Source organism: Lotus japonicus, chromosome 5 (assembly GCF_012489685.1).
Source record: "Lotus japonicus ecotype B-129 chromosome 5, LjGifu_v1.2".
NCBI classification, from domain to species: domain Eukaryota; kingdom Viridiplantae; phylum Streptophyta; class Magnoliopsida; order Fabales; family Fabaceae; genus Lotus; species Lotus japonicus.
The window spans coordinates 56,820,180-56,839,107 of NC_080045.1; the positions used below are offsets into that span (position 1 = coordinate 56,820,180).

Sequence of the window (18,928 nt, forward strand, 5' to 3'; positions counted from 1 at the left end):
GCAACTAATAATGCTCATTTACTCATTTAATTTTCTACGTTTGATGACTTAAAAGTTTTAAGAACAACTCCTTTTATTATGCCATATTGCCATGGTTTTTATTGTATAATTTATGTTTAGTTTTTGTGGTTTCAATTTAAAAAAAAATTAACTTCATAAAGCCAAGGTTTTTGCCACCACAATAAGAAATCTTCAAACAACTTCGCCGTCAGCTGACATGCTAGAGTGTGTGTAATGTTGGAGTGTACTGGCATTCTGGCAATAATAGTGTGCCAATGGTCACGCCGGTGGAGGGTGTTGGATGGTTTTCTGTTCTGAAGTGCAGTGATGCTAACGGTGGAGAATTCTAAATGGTGACAACAATGACAATGAAGGCTATTAGGTGATGATGGGGGAGGCCTCACATTGGTTGTGGTGAAGAGTGTAGGATGAAAATAGTGGAGAAGAGTGAGGTGATGGTGGGTGATGGCAATGGTGGAGAGTGAGAGGCCGGGGCGGTGATCGTGGGGATGGTATTGGTAGATGGCCATGGTGAAGGTACTGGGGCAGCAGCAATGATGGCATCAACATAAGGTGCAATGTGGTGGCCACAGTGACAAATACCAAATGATAGTGGTGGAGGCATTGAGTGATGATGGTGGTAGAGAGCATCGTATTGCAGTATTGGTTGATATCTAGTGGCAGTGGCGGCTGTGGAAGTTATTGGGTGGTGGTCATTGTGGAGGGTACTGCTGACCTACCGGGTAGTTGAGGTGGTCGAGAAGGTTGTCTTGGTTGTGGTGTTTGAGGTTATTGAGTGGCAGCTGCGAGAATTGGGTGGCAACAACTACAAAAGCTATCTAATAACGGTGGCAAGATAAAGGATAGTGGTGAGATACATTCTTAATTCTAAAACTATAATTAAAAAAAATATTTTTAGTTTTGAAATATTGGCTAAAATCATGGAGAAAGTGAAGTAATAATCATTTTAACTCCATATTAGCCTAACACATTTGCATTGAGATTTATTTTTAACTTACAAACGAAAGAGACCCTTTGTTGGAACTCTTTAAAAAAAGAATGTTCAAAACTAAATAATTAATTCAATATGAAGATTGAATAAAACATTAAGAATTTAAGAGTTTCAAGTAAAAGAAAATTGATAAAAGACTTAAAATGATTAAAAATACCGAGATATTAAAATCCCTTTAAATTTTTATTGGAGGACTAAAATCAAACCTCAAAGATAGCATAGAGACATAAAGTTCAATGAAACCTTGTATTTTATCAGTGCAGAATGACATAATCAAATATTTTTCGGGTGTTCTGTTTGAATTACACAAGACTCAGTGAATGTCTGTTTAGAAAGACATGAACAAACTTTGTTTCTCTGTCACTGCATTGAGCACCTACACCAGCATGCAAACTTGTGATGATATTTGTCAGTTTTCATCTTTAGCTATCTTAACTTTTTTTGCAATTTTGCTAGCAGATGCCTTCTGCTCAAGACCCTCCGGGATGGTCTCATGCATTACCTTTGGGGATGAAAAATCAAAATCCTGAGCAGATATACCTTCGAATTCTGGATGTTCTTTTAGAAATGCTGCAATCTCATTGCGGGTTCTGAGTTTTTTGCCGGTAGGTGTGATGTAGTAAGCGTCCAACTTAGAGTAATCTTTTCTAAGCACCAAGCTTCTCCTAAAACCTTGTGGCGTCTTTGGAACATTAGGTTTGTCAATAACCCATGTCCGAGAGGAGTCATATTCAATGTCAGCAGGATCATCACAGGAACAATTAGCCTTTCTGCTACAATCAAAAGGTTCCTCATTGGCTTTTTGTCTAAACTCTTCAAACTCCTCCTGCGTATCAACCACCCTCCACTTCAAGCACTTAATGCACTGCGTAGCATATATATCAACGGAACCCTGACTTAACACTGATCTCTGTCACAATAATTTACCAGCAGTTCAGTAAGCAGCAGAAGTTATAAAATTCAATAAAAGATTTAATACTCCAGGCTTTGCAACTATTCAAACTTTTTCAAATATTTAATCTTCAAGCTTTCTTTCTGATTTTTTGTGCGAATCTTTTACCTCCTTCTCCCTATGGAAAAGCTGATATTAACCAGCAACAAACAAGTAGCAGCAGCAAAATCATCTAAACACAATGAGTAATGACTAATGAATCAAATTAGACTCTTTCAAGGTTTATCAAAACATTACTAATTACTAAATACAAAATTTAGTAATCAGCAACCTCATGACTAATAATATCCCACAAATTTTGGTTTTTGATCAAGCACAATGGCGTCTGAGTGATCCATATAGTCGAAATTCTTGGTAGATGTTGTTGGTCATTCAAAACAGCCAATTAACAAACAAAATTTGGATTGAATAATTGTTTGGTTAAAAAGAAACTGTCATTCAGAAAATTAACAATTTTTTTTTCCAGATATCTTTTGGAATCAACCATGACAAAGCTTTCACTACATAAACAACAACAGATGCATACCCATCCATGATAGACTATGTGACTATGTGTTACAATTCACCTACTTAAGAGCACAACGACAAGCAACTATATACCACTGACCAAAAACAGACAATCATTCAGTGTGAATCGATGAAAACTGAAGAATCAAAAACAGTCAACCATTCAGTGTGAAATTGTGCACGGATAAACCCTAGAAAAATTAGGGATTCGGAATTGAAAAGGGATGGATACCTTGGAAGAAGCGGGTGTTGACATTGAGATTTCTTGGCTGCCCGTCATTCTTGCATCCAAATTTCCGATTCACTCGCTCTCCACCAGAACCTAGCACTGCCTTCAACTCAATCTAAGGGTGAGAGAATGAACAATTGCAATTTTGTTATTTAGCTTAAAATATATAATATATGAGGCAGCGACTAGGGCGAACTAGTGAATAGGTCATTCACGCGTGAAAAAGACATTTAGCCGTTAGATTTAATGAACGGCTACGATTAAGTATTGGCTACTAGTTGAGCAAGTAATTAAAAATAGTAATGAAAGTTTTTACGACAATTTCTACACTGCGTCCCGTTGTCTAGTCAACTTCTGTTGAAGATCGGGTTGTTGGATAAACTTGAGAACATCACAATCTCTGGAGCAACTTCGTCAATCACCTTTCCTGATAGCTCACTAGCCTCACTTCACTCAAGGTCCTCAACATTACGGACAACATCGTCTCCAGTTGTTTCCCCAACAACATTATGCTCCTCATAACCGAGCTCAAGACCCTAAACACCCATGACAACAACTTCTCTAAAACCCTTAGGAGGAAATCATCAAGCTCGAGAAACTCAAGTCCCTCCACCTCACTAGGAACTATTACTTTGTCATGATACCAGAGAGCCACTAAGAGTTTCAGAGCTTTGAGTTTATCGACTTAAACGCAAATAGCTTGACAAGGAAGATTCATGAGAGCTTAGCGAAGTTGGAGACACTCAAAGAACTGCACCTCGAGTACATGAAATTTACAAAGGTGGAATCCCACTAGCTTTTGATTCCTTAAAAAACCTCTGTGATCTTTAATTGGCATACTGCGCCTTTAGTAGTGAGATTCCACTAATAAAACTTCACTACTTGTTATTGCATATGAACAACCTCATCGAGGCCATTTTGTCAAAAGCTATCTTCCGTGATGAGCTTTATTTTGATAGACCTCTCCATCAATGTCTTCACCTGATATATCTCATAGAGGTTCTCGAAGTTGAAGAATCTCACTCTCATCACCTTCTTCCAGAACAAGCGTTAGTGCTCCTCGTCCTCCCTCCCTCTTTCATCAGCAAGATTCCCAACCTCAAAACGCTTCATCGAAGAACAACTTCATCTTTGTGTTGCCGCACAATCTCGGCCAAAACAACAAGTTCACTTTGAGATCCAAGAACTTCTTCATCTTTAAATTACAGGGTCGTCTAAATCACCCATGAGAGTAACTTTACTCCATCCTAGGTAGACCGATGATATTTAGAACAATGGGGTTAGTAATTTCATAATTTATTTTTGTATAAATATAATAATAGTACTTCAAGAGTGGGAATTTTGAAAACATTGAGGTTATTTAAGATGAATTTGATAATTTAGGCATTTTTTAAGGTGAATTTTAGTTTTATGTTTTGAAATTGTAAAAATTTAGGGCCTGTTTGGTTTGGCCATTTTCTGTTTTCATTTTCAAAGAAAACAGAAAATAGTTGTGAAAACGTGTTTGATTAAAAATTTGAAAATATTTTCAGAGAAAATATTTCTGAAAATGGGTCAACTTTTGAAAATAAAAAAAAGTCGTTTTCACATTTTCAATGAAAACGGAAACGAAATGATGAAAACACGCGGTGGCAGGGTTGTAATTATAATGAAATTGGTTTCTTTCTTTTCTTTTCGTTCTGAAGGAAGAAAGTGTGTGCCGGCCCTAACCTCTGCAAGTTCTTCTCTGCTACCTCCTTCATCCCACAACCAAGGTTCTTCTCCTTCTCTTTTGTCTTCTCTTTTTTGAATTTTTGAAACGTGAAACTGGGTTCTCACCATGTTGCACTGTGAACCCTATTTTATGTCTTTTTTGGGTGCCATCTGATATGAACCTTATTTCTTGGTTACTCTATTTTGGGTGCTTCACTTGATGGGTTTTGGTTGATTTTGGAGCTAGTTTTTTCGGTTTGGTGTTTCAATCCATGTTTAAACCCTCTATACTGCCTTCAAAATCTGTAAAACCCATGTTTTTTGGTTGATTCTGAACTCTATTCCTTGGCTGGTTTGCGTTTTATGCTGGGCTCCACTGGTCTTTTAAGATGTCCAGGCAAATTGCTCCACTTTGACTGCTGATATTAGGGTGTCTTCAACAATTAACATACAACACAGAATCCACAGATTAACCAACTGGACATATATTTTTTCATAGTAATACATGTCATATGTGCTATGCAAAAACACGTGATGCTGAGGCAATTGAAACCTTGGGTTTGCCATAGAACCTAGTGGCTTTATGTGGAGACTTGGCTGGTTGCATATTTTTCCTGTTTCTGTAAGGGCCCGTGGCTGCTATTTTTAAATTAGTAGGGGATTTGAATTGTTTTTGGTATGGTGTTATGTTTCCTTTGTACAGTACCAGTACTAGATAGAAGTAGCTTTAGTATTCTTCCTTCTTTCTTGTTTTTGCTTTGTACATGGCTTAAAATACTCATAGTATTTGCAGTAATTAAACTTTGGCTTACCAAAAAAAAAAAGGTTTACTTGTAGTAGGAACAACTTTGATGTAGGAATGCTTGCATCTTGGTTGCTTGTAGTTGGCTTTCCAATAATAGGTGCTGGTTCTTTTTCAGTTTTTGGGAATGCCTCCACCATGGTAAATTTGGTGGGGCTTTTGGTTTTGGGACTAGTAGGGGTGTGATGTATTACCTTTTCTTTTGTTTTGTTGGGGATTGAAGCTAGTGGCTGCATTTGGTTATTAACTTTTTCCAGTTGCTGTACCAATAATCTGAATGTTATGGCATCCATATATATTGTCTCTTGTGTTCTTTTAATTGTGCTCTGCAGGGTCTGTTTTTTTTACTTGCCTTGTAAGAGTCTCTTGTGCCCTTTAATAGTTTACTTGCTTAATATGAGATTATTTGCATAAGATGGGAGGAAAAACTGAGAAGGGGGAGAGCATGGAATGGACAACCCAAAACACAAAGATATTCATTGATATTATTTATGATCGAGTGAAAAAAGGGCAGCTGCAAGGGTCTACATTTAAGAAAACAATATGGGAAGAAATAAACATTGAGTTGCAAAAGACAAGTGGAGCACCCCTACCTGATGGTGTAGAAAGGCTGAAGGGAAAGTTTAATCGGCTACGCCTTCAACATCGTGAATTTTCAACTTTGATATCTCGCACAGGAGTTACATGGGATCCTGAGGCTAACAAAGTGAATTCTCCTGAAGAAGTATGGGAAGAGATGTACAAGGTAAGTTTAACTTATAGAATATCATTATCATTGTTAAATTATCTTCTTCAATTATCAATGGCTTTATTGTGAAGACAAATCAGAGATGAATTTCTTAAAAAAGGAAAAAGAATTTGCTCTTGTATTGTAATATATATATATATATATATATATATGCATAGGCTAGTAGGCTACACAATTATCTTGAACCGAATGAAATTTTGTTAATTATAAAATAAAAATGATATGGACTTGTAGTTGTGGTATATACTGCAAGTATATGTACAATTTTAGTAAAAACTTATCATTGGATTTAGTAGTATATAGTTAATATATGTATATGGACTTGTTTTAGTAGTTATTTCTTTTAACAAGTGAGCATGTAATTATAATCTCAACTACTACTGCTTTTCTTATGTATTTGGACAAGAGTACACATGTTGGGAAATATAATCATTGTTCTTTTTTTTTCAGAAAGGAAAATTCTACAAGCAGTTTAAGAAACATGGATTTGAGCATGACTATTATATCCTTGGTGAGATATTTAATTCTAGTACAGCAACTGGAAAGTTAAGTCAAGCTTCTACTCAAGAGCCACCAAACTCCGATGAAGAGAGAGAAATAGAGGAAGAATTTCTCTCAAAAGGTGTTCATATTGATTCTAAAGTTATTGATGTTGATGGAGAGGATCTGCAAGAAGTTAGTAAAAGGAGAAAAGTCACTGGGACTTCTAGTGAAGGTCGTCGTAAGGAAGCAAAAAATTCAAGGCTGGATGTGTTAGAATCAGCAGTGACCAAATGGTCTAACGCAATGGATGCAAGGGAAGATAGATATAAAAATGAAGTTGATTCTTCTGCAGACGCATGCATTAAATTATTAGATTCCATGGATGGTATTTCCCCAAAAGTTTTCAGCATTGCCGTGGAGAAGTTTACAAATAAGGATTTGAGAAAAATGTTTATAGCAATGTCTTCAATTAGGAAAATGGATTGGCTAGCATCTCTTGAGTAGTATCATTTAATTGATTCTAATTTTATGTTATTTTGTTTATGAGATTGAAGATCGGATTTTCTTGTTTTGTTTCCTTGTTAGTATTGAATTGCTATGATATGCGTTTAATGGGTTGACATTATTTTTTAGTATATGAATGTTTTCATATTATTGATAATAATTAATATTATTATTTAATTGAGCAGGTTAAAATGTCTATAGATAAATCTATGGATTGTTCAAGTGAAAGTAGCACTGACTCTTATTTGGATGACTTTGGAGATATTATTATTGCTTCATTGGTCATGGAATACCAGCAGAGTTTTATTAGTAAAACACCATGCAGAAATTCCAAGTTGACTGGAAGGATGTATACTCTAGAATTTTTGCTTGGTAATGAAACTACATGCTATGATAATTTTAGAATGAAGAAGACCGTGTTTCTGAATTTTTGCGAAACTTTGAGAGATGTTGGAAACTTGAGAGATGGAAAAAAGGTGAGCCTGCAAGAAGCAGTTGCAATGTTCTTGATCATAGTGTGTCATAACTTGCGTCATCGACTCGTTGCCGACCGCTTTCAACACTCATTGCATACAATAAGCAAATGGTTTAGAATTGTTCTAAGGTCTTGATAACACAAAATGTTCTGGCAGTATGTGATTTTGACATGCTATTCACATTTGTTTATTCTGGTTGGGAAGGGACAGCAAATGACGCAAGAGTGTGAGTGTTTTTAGATGCTTTGACTCCTGAAAACAATTTTCCAAAGCCAGAAGGAGGTAATTTTTAGTTTTAATAATGAATTTTACCAACATATTTTTGTTATTCAATAGATGCTCTATTTTTTACAGATCAATTTTATCTTGTTGACTCTGGATTTCCAAATGTGTCTGGCTATCTTGCCCCATTTCGGAGGCAAAGGTATCACATGCGAGATTTTCGTGATGGGGTAAGACCACAACGAAAACAAGAATTATTCAACTATCGACATTCTTCATTGAGAAATATTATCGAAAGATGCTTTGGAGTATTGAAAGCAAGGTTTCCAATTTTGAAGTTAATGCCAAATTATCCCGTTCGAAGACAAAGACTAATCCCTATTGCTTGTTGCACAGTACACAATTTTATTAGAATGCAATACGCTAGAGATAATCTTTTTGACCAATATGCTCAAGAAGACTTAATTATGGATGCACAAGGTTTACAGGTAGACCAACAAGGAGTCAATGTTGATGCTAATCAAGCCGCTGAAATGACTCATGTTCGGGAAACTATTGCAGATCAAATGTGGGAAAATTTCAATAGATCTTAGGTAGAATTGTATAATTTTTATTTTTAAGACCAATGATACTTATAATATTTATAATATATTTCTCTTACTTGCAACTTGTTGTGACAGCCGGATTCAACGCTTGAATAATAAATATTTTTGTTATAATAGTTATATAACAAACATATACCATTTTTTATATTTGAAAATAAAAGAATTAGATATAAAATATATTATTAATTATGTCAAACCTTGGTGAGTGTATTTTACTCAAAATTATTTCATAAATTGAAAACAGTTCAATCAAACACATTTTCATTATTTTCATTTTCAAAAAATGGAAAATACCAAATTAAACCAAACACGTTTTCTAAATGTTGAAAAATTGGAAATGAAAATCATTTTCAAAAAATGGAAATGGGAAATGAAAACAGAAAATGTTTCCTCAAACCAAACAGGTCCTTAGTTTTTCAATTTTATAATTTCAGTTTAGTTTTTGTGGTTTTCAATTTTAAAAAGTTATTTTCAACTTCATAAAGTCAAGGTTTTCATCACCACTGCAAGGAATCTTCTACCAACTTCGCGGCCACATGGCATAGTAGAGTTTGTGTAATGTTGTAGGTACCAATGATAATAAAGTGTGCCAATGGTGGCCTCGGTGGATGGTTTTGGGAGGTGTTGGGTTCCTAAGGGAAGCGGTGATAATGGTGACAATGAAGGCTACTAGGTGATGATGGAGGGTGCCTCATGATGGTTGTGGTGGAGGGTGTTTGACGAAGACGGTGGAAAGAGTGAAGACGGTGGAAAGAGTGAGGTGATGGTAGGCAATGGCAATGGTGGAGAGTGAGAGGCAAGTGGAGATAGTAGAGGGTACCAGACGACGACAACAATGATAGCAACATATGGCATCGCATGGTGGCGGCAAAGGGTGTCTGGTGGTGGTAGTAGTGGTGGATATCATATGGTAGTGATAGTGGTGGAGGATACATGATGACAATGGCAGTATAAGGCTATGTTTGGATTGATGGAACATAACGGGACGGAGCGGAATGTAATATAAGGTAGCGTTTGGTAGACAGGTGGGAACGGAACGGGACATACTGGTTCTGTTATGCGTTTGTCATGTTTTTTATATGGAACAGAACATGACATAAAGCTCCTGGAACGGAACACTTTAGTTCTGTGAAAAAGGGTGGAACCAAAGGGAACGGAACGGAACACTCAATAAAAATAATTACATTGACAAAACTACCCTTAGGTTTATTTTCCCATCTCTCCTTCTCAATTCTTCCGTTTCTTCTAGCCGTGTTCCCATCTCCATTTTCATCACACTCCAATACTCTTCCGTTCAATCATTAAATTTTTTCCTCCTAATAATTCGATCTGCATCTGCGTTTTCATCATCTATTCACTACAGTACTCTTCCTTTCCAAACATTACATTTTTTTCCTCCTAATAATTCCCTCTGCACATCGAGACATAAATAATGGAAGCCATTAAAACAAATTAAACTCATCTTCGTTTTAGGAGATGGACAAAGTGCAATGATCAGATCTGATGCCATTTCTTATTCGATTACCCTAATTTAAATCATTTGTTTCATTACGTGAAAACAAAAATCATGTTTAATATGTTCAGCTATTTTTTTACTATTAATTTTACAACTTATTTATGTTTTTTTATCATTTGTGTTGCTTCTATGTAATTTTAAGTCCGAGTTTTTTTTTTTTTTTTGATAAAATACTAAACATGATAGGGTATATATGTAATTAACCTTGTAATCTTGTTCTATTCATGTTGTGTATACCAGACACAGACTACATAACATAATTGTCCTATTTCATCCCGTTCCGTTCTGTTCTGTTCCGTTCAGTTTCCAAACGCTACCTATGGAATGGAATGGAACGGAACAGAATGGAATAAAAGTCTCCTTCCATTGTTTGGGTATTTTAGGATGGAACGGAGCAAAGTTACTACTCCATTGTTTGGATAATGAACGGAGTTGAATAAGTTATAAAAATTTTAGTACCATATTACCCTTACTTTCTTTCTTGGAGCATTAGCTAGTCTTGTTTTCAAATTCTGACATGTTTAAAAAATGTAACGGGATAGCATGAATGGAGAAAACACTAATAAAAAATACCAGAAACCCAAATCTAACACAAAACGCTAATTTTTTTTTACGAGATGCTTCGGCTTCCAATAAAAATTACAAATTGATTGCATATACCTACAAAAGCCTGTGTTTGAAATCATATTTAACAAAACACATTGAATAATGCAGCAAGGAATTGAACGCAGTAAGGAATTCAACAATGACACAAAGTTAAAAGCAATTATTAGGAACAAACAAGCCAGCAATGCAGCAGATAGAGAAATGTTCATTATAAAAAACCAAGACTCATGCAGTGATGTAGAAATGCAGCAAAATGGAAACTGCAACAAAAGAAGCAACAGGTTCTAAATGAGCGTGAAAGAAATTGGGTAGTAATAAGGGGGTGGTTAAGGGACATATTTGTATTTTTATAATTTTGTTAGATGTCAATAATTTTGCTCCATCTCATTCCTCCCAAATTGAGGGGGAACAAAAATAGGGGAAAGTAATGGAACATGATGGAGCACATTCCATCGGGCTCCATTCCTTTCCATCAATTTTTAATTAATTCAAACAGTGGACCTCTTCCTCCACCCTCTCTCTTCCGCTCCATTCCCTCCCCCTCCATCAATCCAAACGAAGCCTAAGGTTACGAGTGGCGACATTGATTGATATATGGTGGCGGAAGTGGTTGTGGAGGTTATTGGGGGTGGTCGTTGTGGTTGTGGAGGGTATCAGCCTACCGGGTGGTGGTGGCTACAAATTGGCGATGGTTGTGGATGGTACAAATAGAGTTGGTGGTGGTGGAGTTTAGTGGATAACAACAAGCTATAGTGGCAAGAGTGACAGCGACCAAAAGTATCTCTAACAACGACGACAATGGTAAAGGATCGAGCAGGATGCAATTTTTTAAAAATAAAAACCTTTTTTCATGTTTTAAAATATGGGCTAAAATCATTTGGAAATTTAGTTAAAAATTATTTTAGCTCCATATTAGCCAAACACATTTTATTTTGAAACTTACAACAAACCAAATCCCTTTAGTTGGACACTTTTCAACAAAACACCAAGAAACAAAACTGAATAATTTATTCCATTTTGAAGATTGAATAAAAAATTAAGAATTTAAATGTTTGAAGTAAAAGAAACTTGATAAAATGACTTAGCTAAAATAATTAAAAATACTGAGACATTAAATTAGCTTAAAAACTTATTGGATGATTAAAATCAAACATCAAAGATAGCATAGATAGACATAAAGCTCAATTTAAGTGCAGAATGTAACATTCATATATTTCTGTTCATGCAACTCCAACAAAATATTTTGAAGGAAAAAGAAAAGGAAGCCCGATGTAAGGGATATCTTTTTGGGTGTTCTGTTTAAAACCCACAAAACTTAGAAAATATCTGCTTAGGTGTGTGATTACACACAAACAACATAATCCAACAAAATATAAAGACAACGCAATCTAACAGACCAGTCAGCATGAGCATCTACACCAGCATGCAAACTTGTAATGATAATAGTCAATTTTCATCTTTAGCTTTCTTAACTTTTTTGTTAGCAGAATCCTTCTGCTCAACAATCTCTGGGATGGTGTCCTGCATTATCTTTGGGCATGAAAAATCAAAATCCTGAGCAGATATACCTTGGAGTTCTGGATGATCTTTCAGAAATGCTGCAGCCTCATTGCGGGTTCTCAGCTTTTTGCCAGTAGGTGTGATGTAGTAAGCATCCAACTTCGAGTAATCCTTTCTCAGCACCAAGCTTCTCTTGAACCCTTCTGGTGTCTTTGGGAGGTTAGGCTTGTCAATAACCCATGTCCGAGAGGAGTCATATTCAATATCAGCAGGATCATCACAGGAACAATTAGCCTTTCTGCTACAATCAAAAGGTTCCTGACTGACCTTATGTCTGATCTCTTCAAACTCCTGCTGGGTATCAATCACCCTCCATTTCAAGCACTTGATGCATTGTGCAGCATATACATCAATGGAACCCTGACTCAACACTGATCTCTGTCACAACAATTAACCAGCAGTTTAGAAAGCAGCAGAAGTTATTACATTCAATAAAGATCAAATGTTAATCTATAAGCTTCCTTCCTTCCTATGGAAAAAGCTGATATTAACCAGACACAGACAAGTAGCAGCAGCAAAATCATTTCAACACAATGAGTATTGACTAACAAATCAAATTAGACTCTTTCAAGATCTATCAAAACATCATTAACGACTAAAAACTAAACTCAGTAAGCAGCAACCTCCAATAATATACAAAATTCAGATCTATCACAACATTTGGTTTTTGATACATAGGGTGATCCATATAGTCGACCTTACTGGCTTTTGCTATTGTTTATTCAAAACAGCAAATTACACATACAAAATTCAGATTTGCTTGGCTAAAAAACAAACAGTCATTCAGAAAATTAAAAACTCCAGCTTACTGGCTTTTTTCGATACATAGGGTGATCCATATAGTCGACCTTACTGGCTTTTTTCGATATATCTATCGCAATCGAATTGAATTCAATCTTCTCCTACTCAACCTATACACATTTGATCATTCAATTCAACCATGCCATAGCTTAATAAAAAATAAAACAACAGATGCATACCCATCCATGATAGACTATATGATACAATTCACCTATTCAAAAGCACAAGGACAAGCAACCATTGATCAAAAAAATACAATTTACAATGTGAATCAATGAAAACTGAAGAATCAAAGGTAAAATGGAAAAACCCTAGAAAAATTAGGAATTGGGTTCCTCAGAAGTAGATGATCTAATGCACATAAAAGCCCTAGAAAATTAGGGATTAGGAATGAAAAAGAGTGAGAGAAAGGGATTGATACCTTGGAAGAGGAAGTGGGTGGAGATTTGGTGATTTCTTGACCGGTCGCCATTGATGCACTCAAATTTCTGATTCACTCACTCACTCACCAACAGCATGCAGCTCAACCGAATGGTGAAATGAACATATATATACGGTAGCGTTTTGTTTGGTACAACGTTGGAAGAGATGGAACGAGACAATACTCCGGTTATGTTCAATGTTTGTTATATTCGTATTTTGTAAGTTGGATTTTTCCGGTACGTTTTTGGTTCCGTGAAAAATGGTGAAATGTAAGAGGATATCTTCTTACTTTTTTTTTTCCGGAAAACGGAACTGCGTTAAAAGATATTCAGAAAAATGTCAAAGAGAGAGAATACGAGCTTGAACGCACTGACGAGCACAATTAAAACAAGTTTCATCCTTGGGCATCGAAGAAAACTTAGCAAGGATATGAGCGGCATTATCTGCGACTCTGTAAACATGAACGAACTCAATTGAATTAAAACAGGGCATAAGCTTCTTGATCTTTTTCGCCACCGCACATGGATACTTATTGCTTTCAAAGCGATCCGAAATTACCTTGTTGCAATCTGACTCGACCGCAATATTCATAGATTGTGTGCGTAGAGCCAAATGAATGCATTAAAGGACTCCCAAAGCTGCTACCACCAATATGTCTTGTTGGACCTGTAAACTTAACGTCAGAGCGGCAACTACCTAACCATCTTCATCCCGTAAAATGGCGGCAACACCCCACTTTTTCTCCAAAGTTTCTCGCGCGAAACTTCTTATAATTGATATTTAAAATGTTTTAGTTATATAATAACAATAAAATAAGTTATACATAGAGTGTTATTTAAATTTGATTTTAATTATAAAATTATTATATATTTAACTATATTAAAAATTAAAATTTATGTGGGCTTTTTAAAATTTAACAGATTTTATAAACTTGGCGTGAATATATTATTATAGAATATTATTATTGTTTACTTGCTTTGTATGAATTAATCTTTACTTGTTTGTTTTATGTCGTTTGGGCGCTTAACGCCTAGGTGAGAAAGATGGATCACCTAGTGACTTATGATTTATTTCGTGCTTAGAACCCTGACGCGTGGACTTTCAACCACGACACGCGGAAGACAACGTTTAGTGGTTCACTTGAGGATGGGATTAGGGCTACCGAAGGGTTGACGAGAAGCTGGAGGTTGTGAGGGAGAAAATCTATGATTAATTCTTCGACACAATGGCTATGAAGGCAACCTTAGTTTATCATCTCATTATCTAATACTCTTTTGAATTATTGTTTCTTTTGATTGTTGAAGCACTTGAGTTCAAGGATTATTATTTTGAATTGCGGATATATTTATATATATTAGGCATTATATATTGATATTGTTTTTGAAAGTTGAATTTCGAAATTGGTTTTGTCAAACGAGGCTACTATCTTGTTGAACTTGTGATGGAAACTCACAGGTAGTTCTGGCCAGGAAAGACTTGGCACTTAAGCACATCCTTCAAGAGAACGTTTCATTTTCCTGGAAACTTCTCATATGAATCGTCACTTATGAAAGCGTGGAGTTTTAAAATCAAGTACGACGTGGTCCTTTGTTTTTGAATGGTTACTAATATTATCATTGGTTGAGAAATTTGGGCGTTATTTTTTTATCGGGAAGTTAACCATTTTGTGATGGGGTCGAAGTATTTGACATGCATACTATATGGTTATTTATATGTGAAAATGTGCTTAACTTAAGATGTTATATGGTTATCAAGACAAAAATAAACTAATTTGGTGAACCAAAGGATAATGTAAACAACTAAATCATAAGCCTAATTATGGGCATTATCAGTAGGTTAACGACCACGTTATTACATTTGAATTATGATTACCCATTTAAACAAATTTCCCCACCGTGGACAACATAAGTTAGTGAATCATATTATATTCCGCCTACAGGTTCCGCTATTTGGTCATCATCCGTAGAGATTGGGTTGTTGGATAAACTGGAGAACCTCACAATCTCCATAAACAACTTCACCGGCCAGTTTCCCTCAGAGCTCACAAGCATCACTTCACTCAAGGTCCTCAACATCTCTCACAACGTCTTCTCCAACCATTTCCTACCAAGATTACACTCTGCATGACCAATTTAGAGCCCCTTTAACGCACACGACAACAACTTCTAAGGTACCTTCGAGGAGGAAATCTTCAAGCTCAAGAAACTCAAGTACATCCACCTTAGAGAGCAACTCAGTTTCTGAGACTTGAACACAAATAGCTTTAAAGAGGAATCTAAAATGTTCACCATAAAACTAATCATTTGCAATTGATCATTGATTTTATTTATTTTTATTTGCAATAGATTCAATTGCTAAATTTGTGCCTACATGTCATCAAATTTGCCTAGCTACTAGCCAACATGGCGAGTCTAGTTATCTGAGTGTGATCACATAGACTTTTTGAATCAGTTTTGGTCCCTCTAATTTTTTTTTTAAAATCATTTCCAGGATAAGAAGGGGGAAGAGGAAGAATGAGGGAAGAGGGAGGACTGAAAATGATTTAAAAAAATTAGAGGATAAACACTAATGCGATAAGTTCACGTGATCACCTCTTAATTGACTAGACTCACCATGTAACTGGTAGCTAGACAAAAATTGATGGATGACACATAGGTAGCGTTTGGTAGACAGGTGGGAAGGGAATGAAACATGACATATTGGTTATGTTCAGTGTTTGTTGTATTTTTATGATAGAACGGAACAGGACAAAAAACTCTTGGAACAGAACATTTTGGTTTCGTGAAAAAAGGTGGAACGGAAGGGAACAGAACATAACACTCAATTAAAATATTTATATTGACAAAATTACCCTTAGATTTATTCTCCCACCTCTCCTTCACAATCACTACACTCTTCCCTTTCTTGCTAGCCGTCTTCCCCATTGCCATTTTCATCATCTACTCACTCCAATTCTCTTCTTCTCTTCTGTTTCAATCATCATCGTACATTTTCCTTCTAATTAGTTCGCTCTGCATACTGGAACATGTTGGAAGCCATTGAAACAAATTAAACTCATTTCCTTTTGACGAGATGACAAAAATCATTGATTTGATCTGATCCCATTTCTCTTTCAAAAAAAACAAAAAATTCGAAATACTTACTCATTTCCTATAATTACTCCTTATGTAGGGTCATGGACTCTAACATATTAGGTATAATATGCTTAATTTTCTCATAAGGGATTACATTATGCTCCTTATGTAGGGCCATGGACGTTGTGAAGGAATATTTAATAAGTTGGCAAAAAAAAAATTTCCACGTATAATTATTTAAAATGTTGCTTATATTTTTAACCCTAAATCAATCAACCTTAAATGCACATGTTATTAATAGTTGTCCCTTATTTAAGTTGAAATTATGCAACAACTGATACACTTTTGGTCAATGCATTTACATAATATGCCTTCAATTTCATGTGGGACATATTAGGAAAAGTAATCAGTTTTTATTGGCGGCATTGGAAGATTAATGCGTTGATTTTTTTAAGGATAAAATTTAGGTCAAGTTCCTTACCTCCATTTTATCAAGTTTATGTGTAATTTTTCGAATTTTGACAATAAATTCTTAATAAATGACATTTATTTTTAAAAATAGTTGCACATGTGTCATCACATGATTGGTAAATTTGATGAAATTGATTTAAGGAATTTGATCTAAGTTTCTCCTTTTTTTTTAATCCTTATTTTGAGGTGAGATCGTCGTTTTCCCCCTAAACTAGCGGAATTACCCGTGCCCTGCACGGGTGACTTTTGTTATTTACAATTTAAATTTGATGTAATATTATGTTTTGTATCTTTTTAGTAAATATATTTTAACAATTGTTTCAACTATATGTTCTTAATAGTGATAATTGTGTATTAATCTACCACAAAAATTAATATATTAATTTTAATATGGTTGTTCGTTAATATAAGTGCTAAATTGAAAATTAAAATTTTAATTAAATAAGACAATAATAAATAGGATGAGTCATGAATTTATATGTTGTGACAAAAAAAATAGAATAGTTTTTTTTTTCTTAAAGAGAAAATGGATGAACTTTGGTGTCATGTTGAAAAATTGAAAACCATTAGAATTGGTATTCAATTGTTTTTTTTTCTTTTTCGAAAGATTAGTATTCAATTGTTAATAACCACTGTATTCAATTGGGTGAGCTCTTTCATATATATAGTTTTATAGCTTTTGTAAACTTATGTTTTATTATTAAAAAAATAATTCACTTCTAAGTGTGACAATAAAAAAAATTATTGGTTTCATCTTAAAAATTTATACGTTGAGATAATAATACTTTTATTTTTTTGAAAGATGAAATGAATATTATTATAAATAGCCCGAGTGTAAAACCAACTCAAGGCAAGAAACAGATACAGTCTGAGGTTCACAAAGACATAAACATCGGATACAAACTGAGCTGAAAATAATACTTTTATAGATGAGTTCAAAAACTAATACCGTCATAGATTTTGAAAAAATAGTTTTATATTCCTTTTCGTAAATTATTAATGTATTTATTTTGTATTTGGTCATAACTCATAAGTATTATTAAACACCGCAATTAATGTGCCAAAAAATAGTGAAATAAGTTTTTGTTTTGGAGGGAAAATGAATTGCTTAGTGGGAGACATGTGGCATAAGGCTTCTAGAAGAAAACCTTATTTTCATATGTATATAGATATAGATATAGATTTATCATCAAACAATTAAACAATCATAAATCTATGGGAAAAATAGGCCCCACGTTTTAAAACTAATGTAAATCTTTAAGATGATGATATTTTTTTCTCCTAATTAACGTTTAATACAAACAAATGATGGAATTAATTTTCAACTAAAATATAATCAATATATTCAAAATGTATTGTTTCATAAGAAAATAATATCGAAGATAATAAATTGCTTTCTTTCCAACATTACCTTATTTATTTATTATTTTTTTCCTTATATATTGCTTTTCCCTAACCTATTTCTAACCTTCTCTGGTCTGCTAAAAAATTCATCCACCATGAATAATATTGAAGAATGGTCATGGCTGAACTACAAGCGTTGGGTTCCTATCCTAAGTTACAAGTGGCAGGTATGTTTAAAATCACAACTCCTCTGAATTTCCCTTCTCTTATCGTATCTAAATAATTAACCTTCTCTTTTATTTTGCTTATGCAGCTTCATGGAGTTATTTCGAGGATGAGCTCAGAGATCAATGGACGTTGATCGACCCTGTTGGGAATACTCATGTTCTTGTATACAACATGAATCCTTCGGATCCTAAATTGACAGACGGATTTTATGCGTTGCGTGACTTCCACTTGTCTTTAGAATGATGATTTTAAATTTTTTTAGCCCCTCATTAAGTGCTAAGATAAAATTTGCACATTAATGGTTGATTATCATTTTGACCATTTCAACTATTTAATTACAAATAACTAATTTTTTAAAACTAGATCCATGTGTTTAAATAGAATTATCATTTTTCAAAAATAGTCGAAAGACAATTACTTTCATTTTGTTTTTAAATAGAATGATGATTTTAAATTTTTTTAGCCCCTCATTAATTGCTAAGATAAAATTTGCACATTAATGGTTGATTATCATTTTGACCATTTCAACTATTTAATTACAAATAACTGATTTTTTAAAACTAGATCCATGTGTTTAAATAGAATTATCATTTTTCAAAAATAGTCGAAAGACAATTACTTTCATTTTGCTTGATTTTTTGTTTTTAATGCCTGCAACCCATTTTGCTTGATT

General features: G+C 34.5%; 3 protein-coding genes across 3 annotated transcripts; 1 reads left to right on the forward strand and 2 right to left on the reverse strand.

The window, feature by feature from the left end:
* Nucleotides 1-1,244: 1,244 nt before the first annotated feature.
* LOC130721120 (methyl-CpG-binding domain-containing protein 4-like) lies at nt 1,245-2,863 on the reverse strand. The gene is made up of 2 exons (XM_057571853.1): nt 2,704-2,863; nt 1,245-1,922 (listed from the first exon to the last, which is right to left on the reverse strand). The coding sequence occupies exons 1-2, from the start codon at nt 2,749-2,751 to the stop codon at nt 1,422-1,424; spliced, it is 549 nt and encodes a 182-aa protein (XP_057427836.1). The 5' UTR covers nt 2,752-2,863; the 3' UTR covers nt 1,245-1,421.
* Nucleotides 2,864-4,213: 1,350 nt separating this feature from the next.
* Nucleotides 4,214-6,996, forward strand: LOC130718706 (uncharacterized protein At2g29880-like). The gene is made up of 3 exons (XM_057569338.1): nt 4,214-4,454; nt 5,610-5,939; nt 6,393-6,996. Exons 2-3 carry the CDS (start codon nt 5,610-5,612, stop codon nt 6,927-6,929), a joined length of 867 nt encoding a protein of 288 aa, XP_057425321.1. The 5' UTR covers nt 4,214-4,454; the 3' UTR covers nt 6,930-6,996.
* A 4,539-nt stretch (nt 6,997-11,535) lies between these two features.
* LOC130721123 (methyl-CpG-binding domain-containing protein 4-like) lies at nt 11,536-13,326 on the reverse strand. Its single transcript, XM_057571857.1, has 2 exons — nt 13,137-13,326; nt 11,536-12,292 (listed from the first exon to the last, which is right to left on the reverse strand). The coding sequence occupies exons 1-2, from the start codon at nt 13,185-13,187 to the stop codon at nt 11,801-11,803; spliced, it is 543 nt and encodes a 180-aa protein (XP_057427840.1). The 5' UTR covers nt 13,188-13,326; the 3' UTR covers nt 11,536-11,800.
* Nucleotides 13,327-18,928: the final 5,602 nt, after the last annotated feature.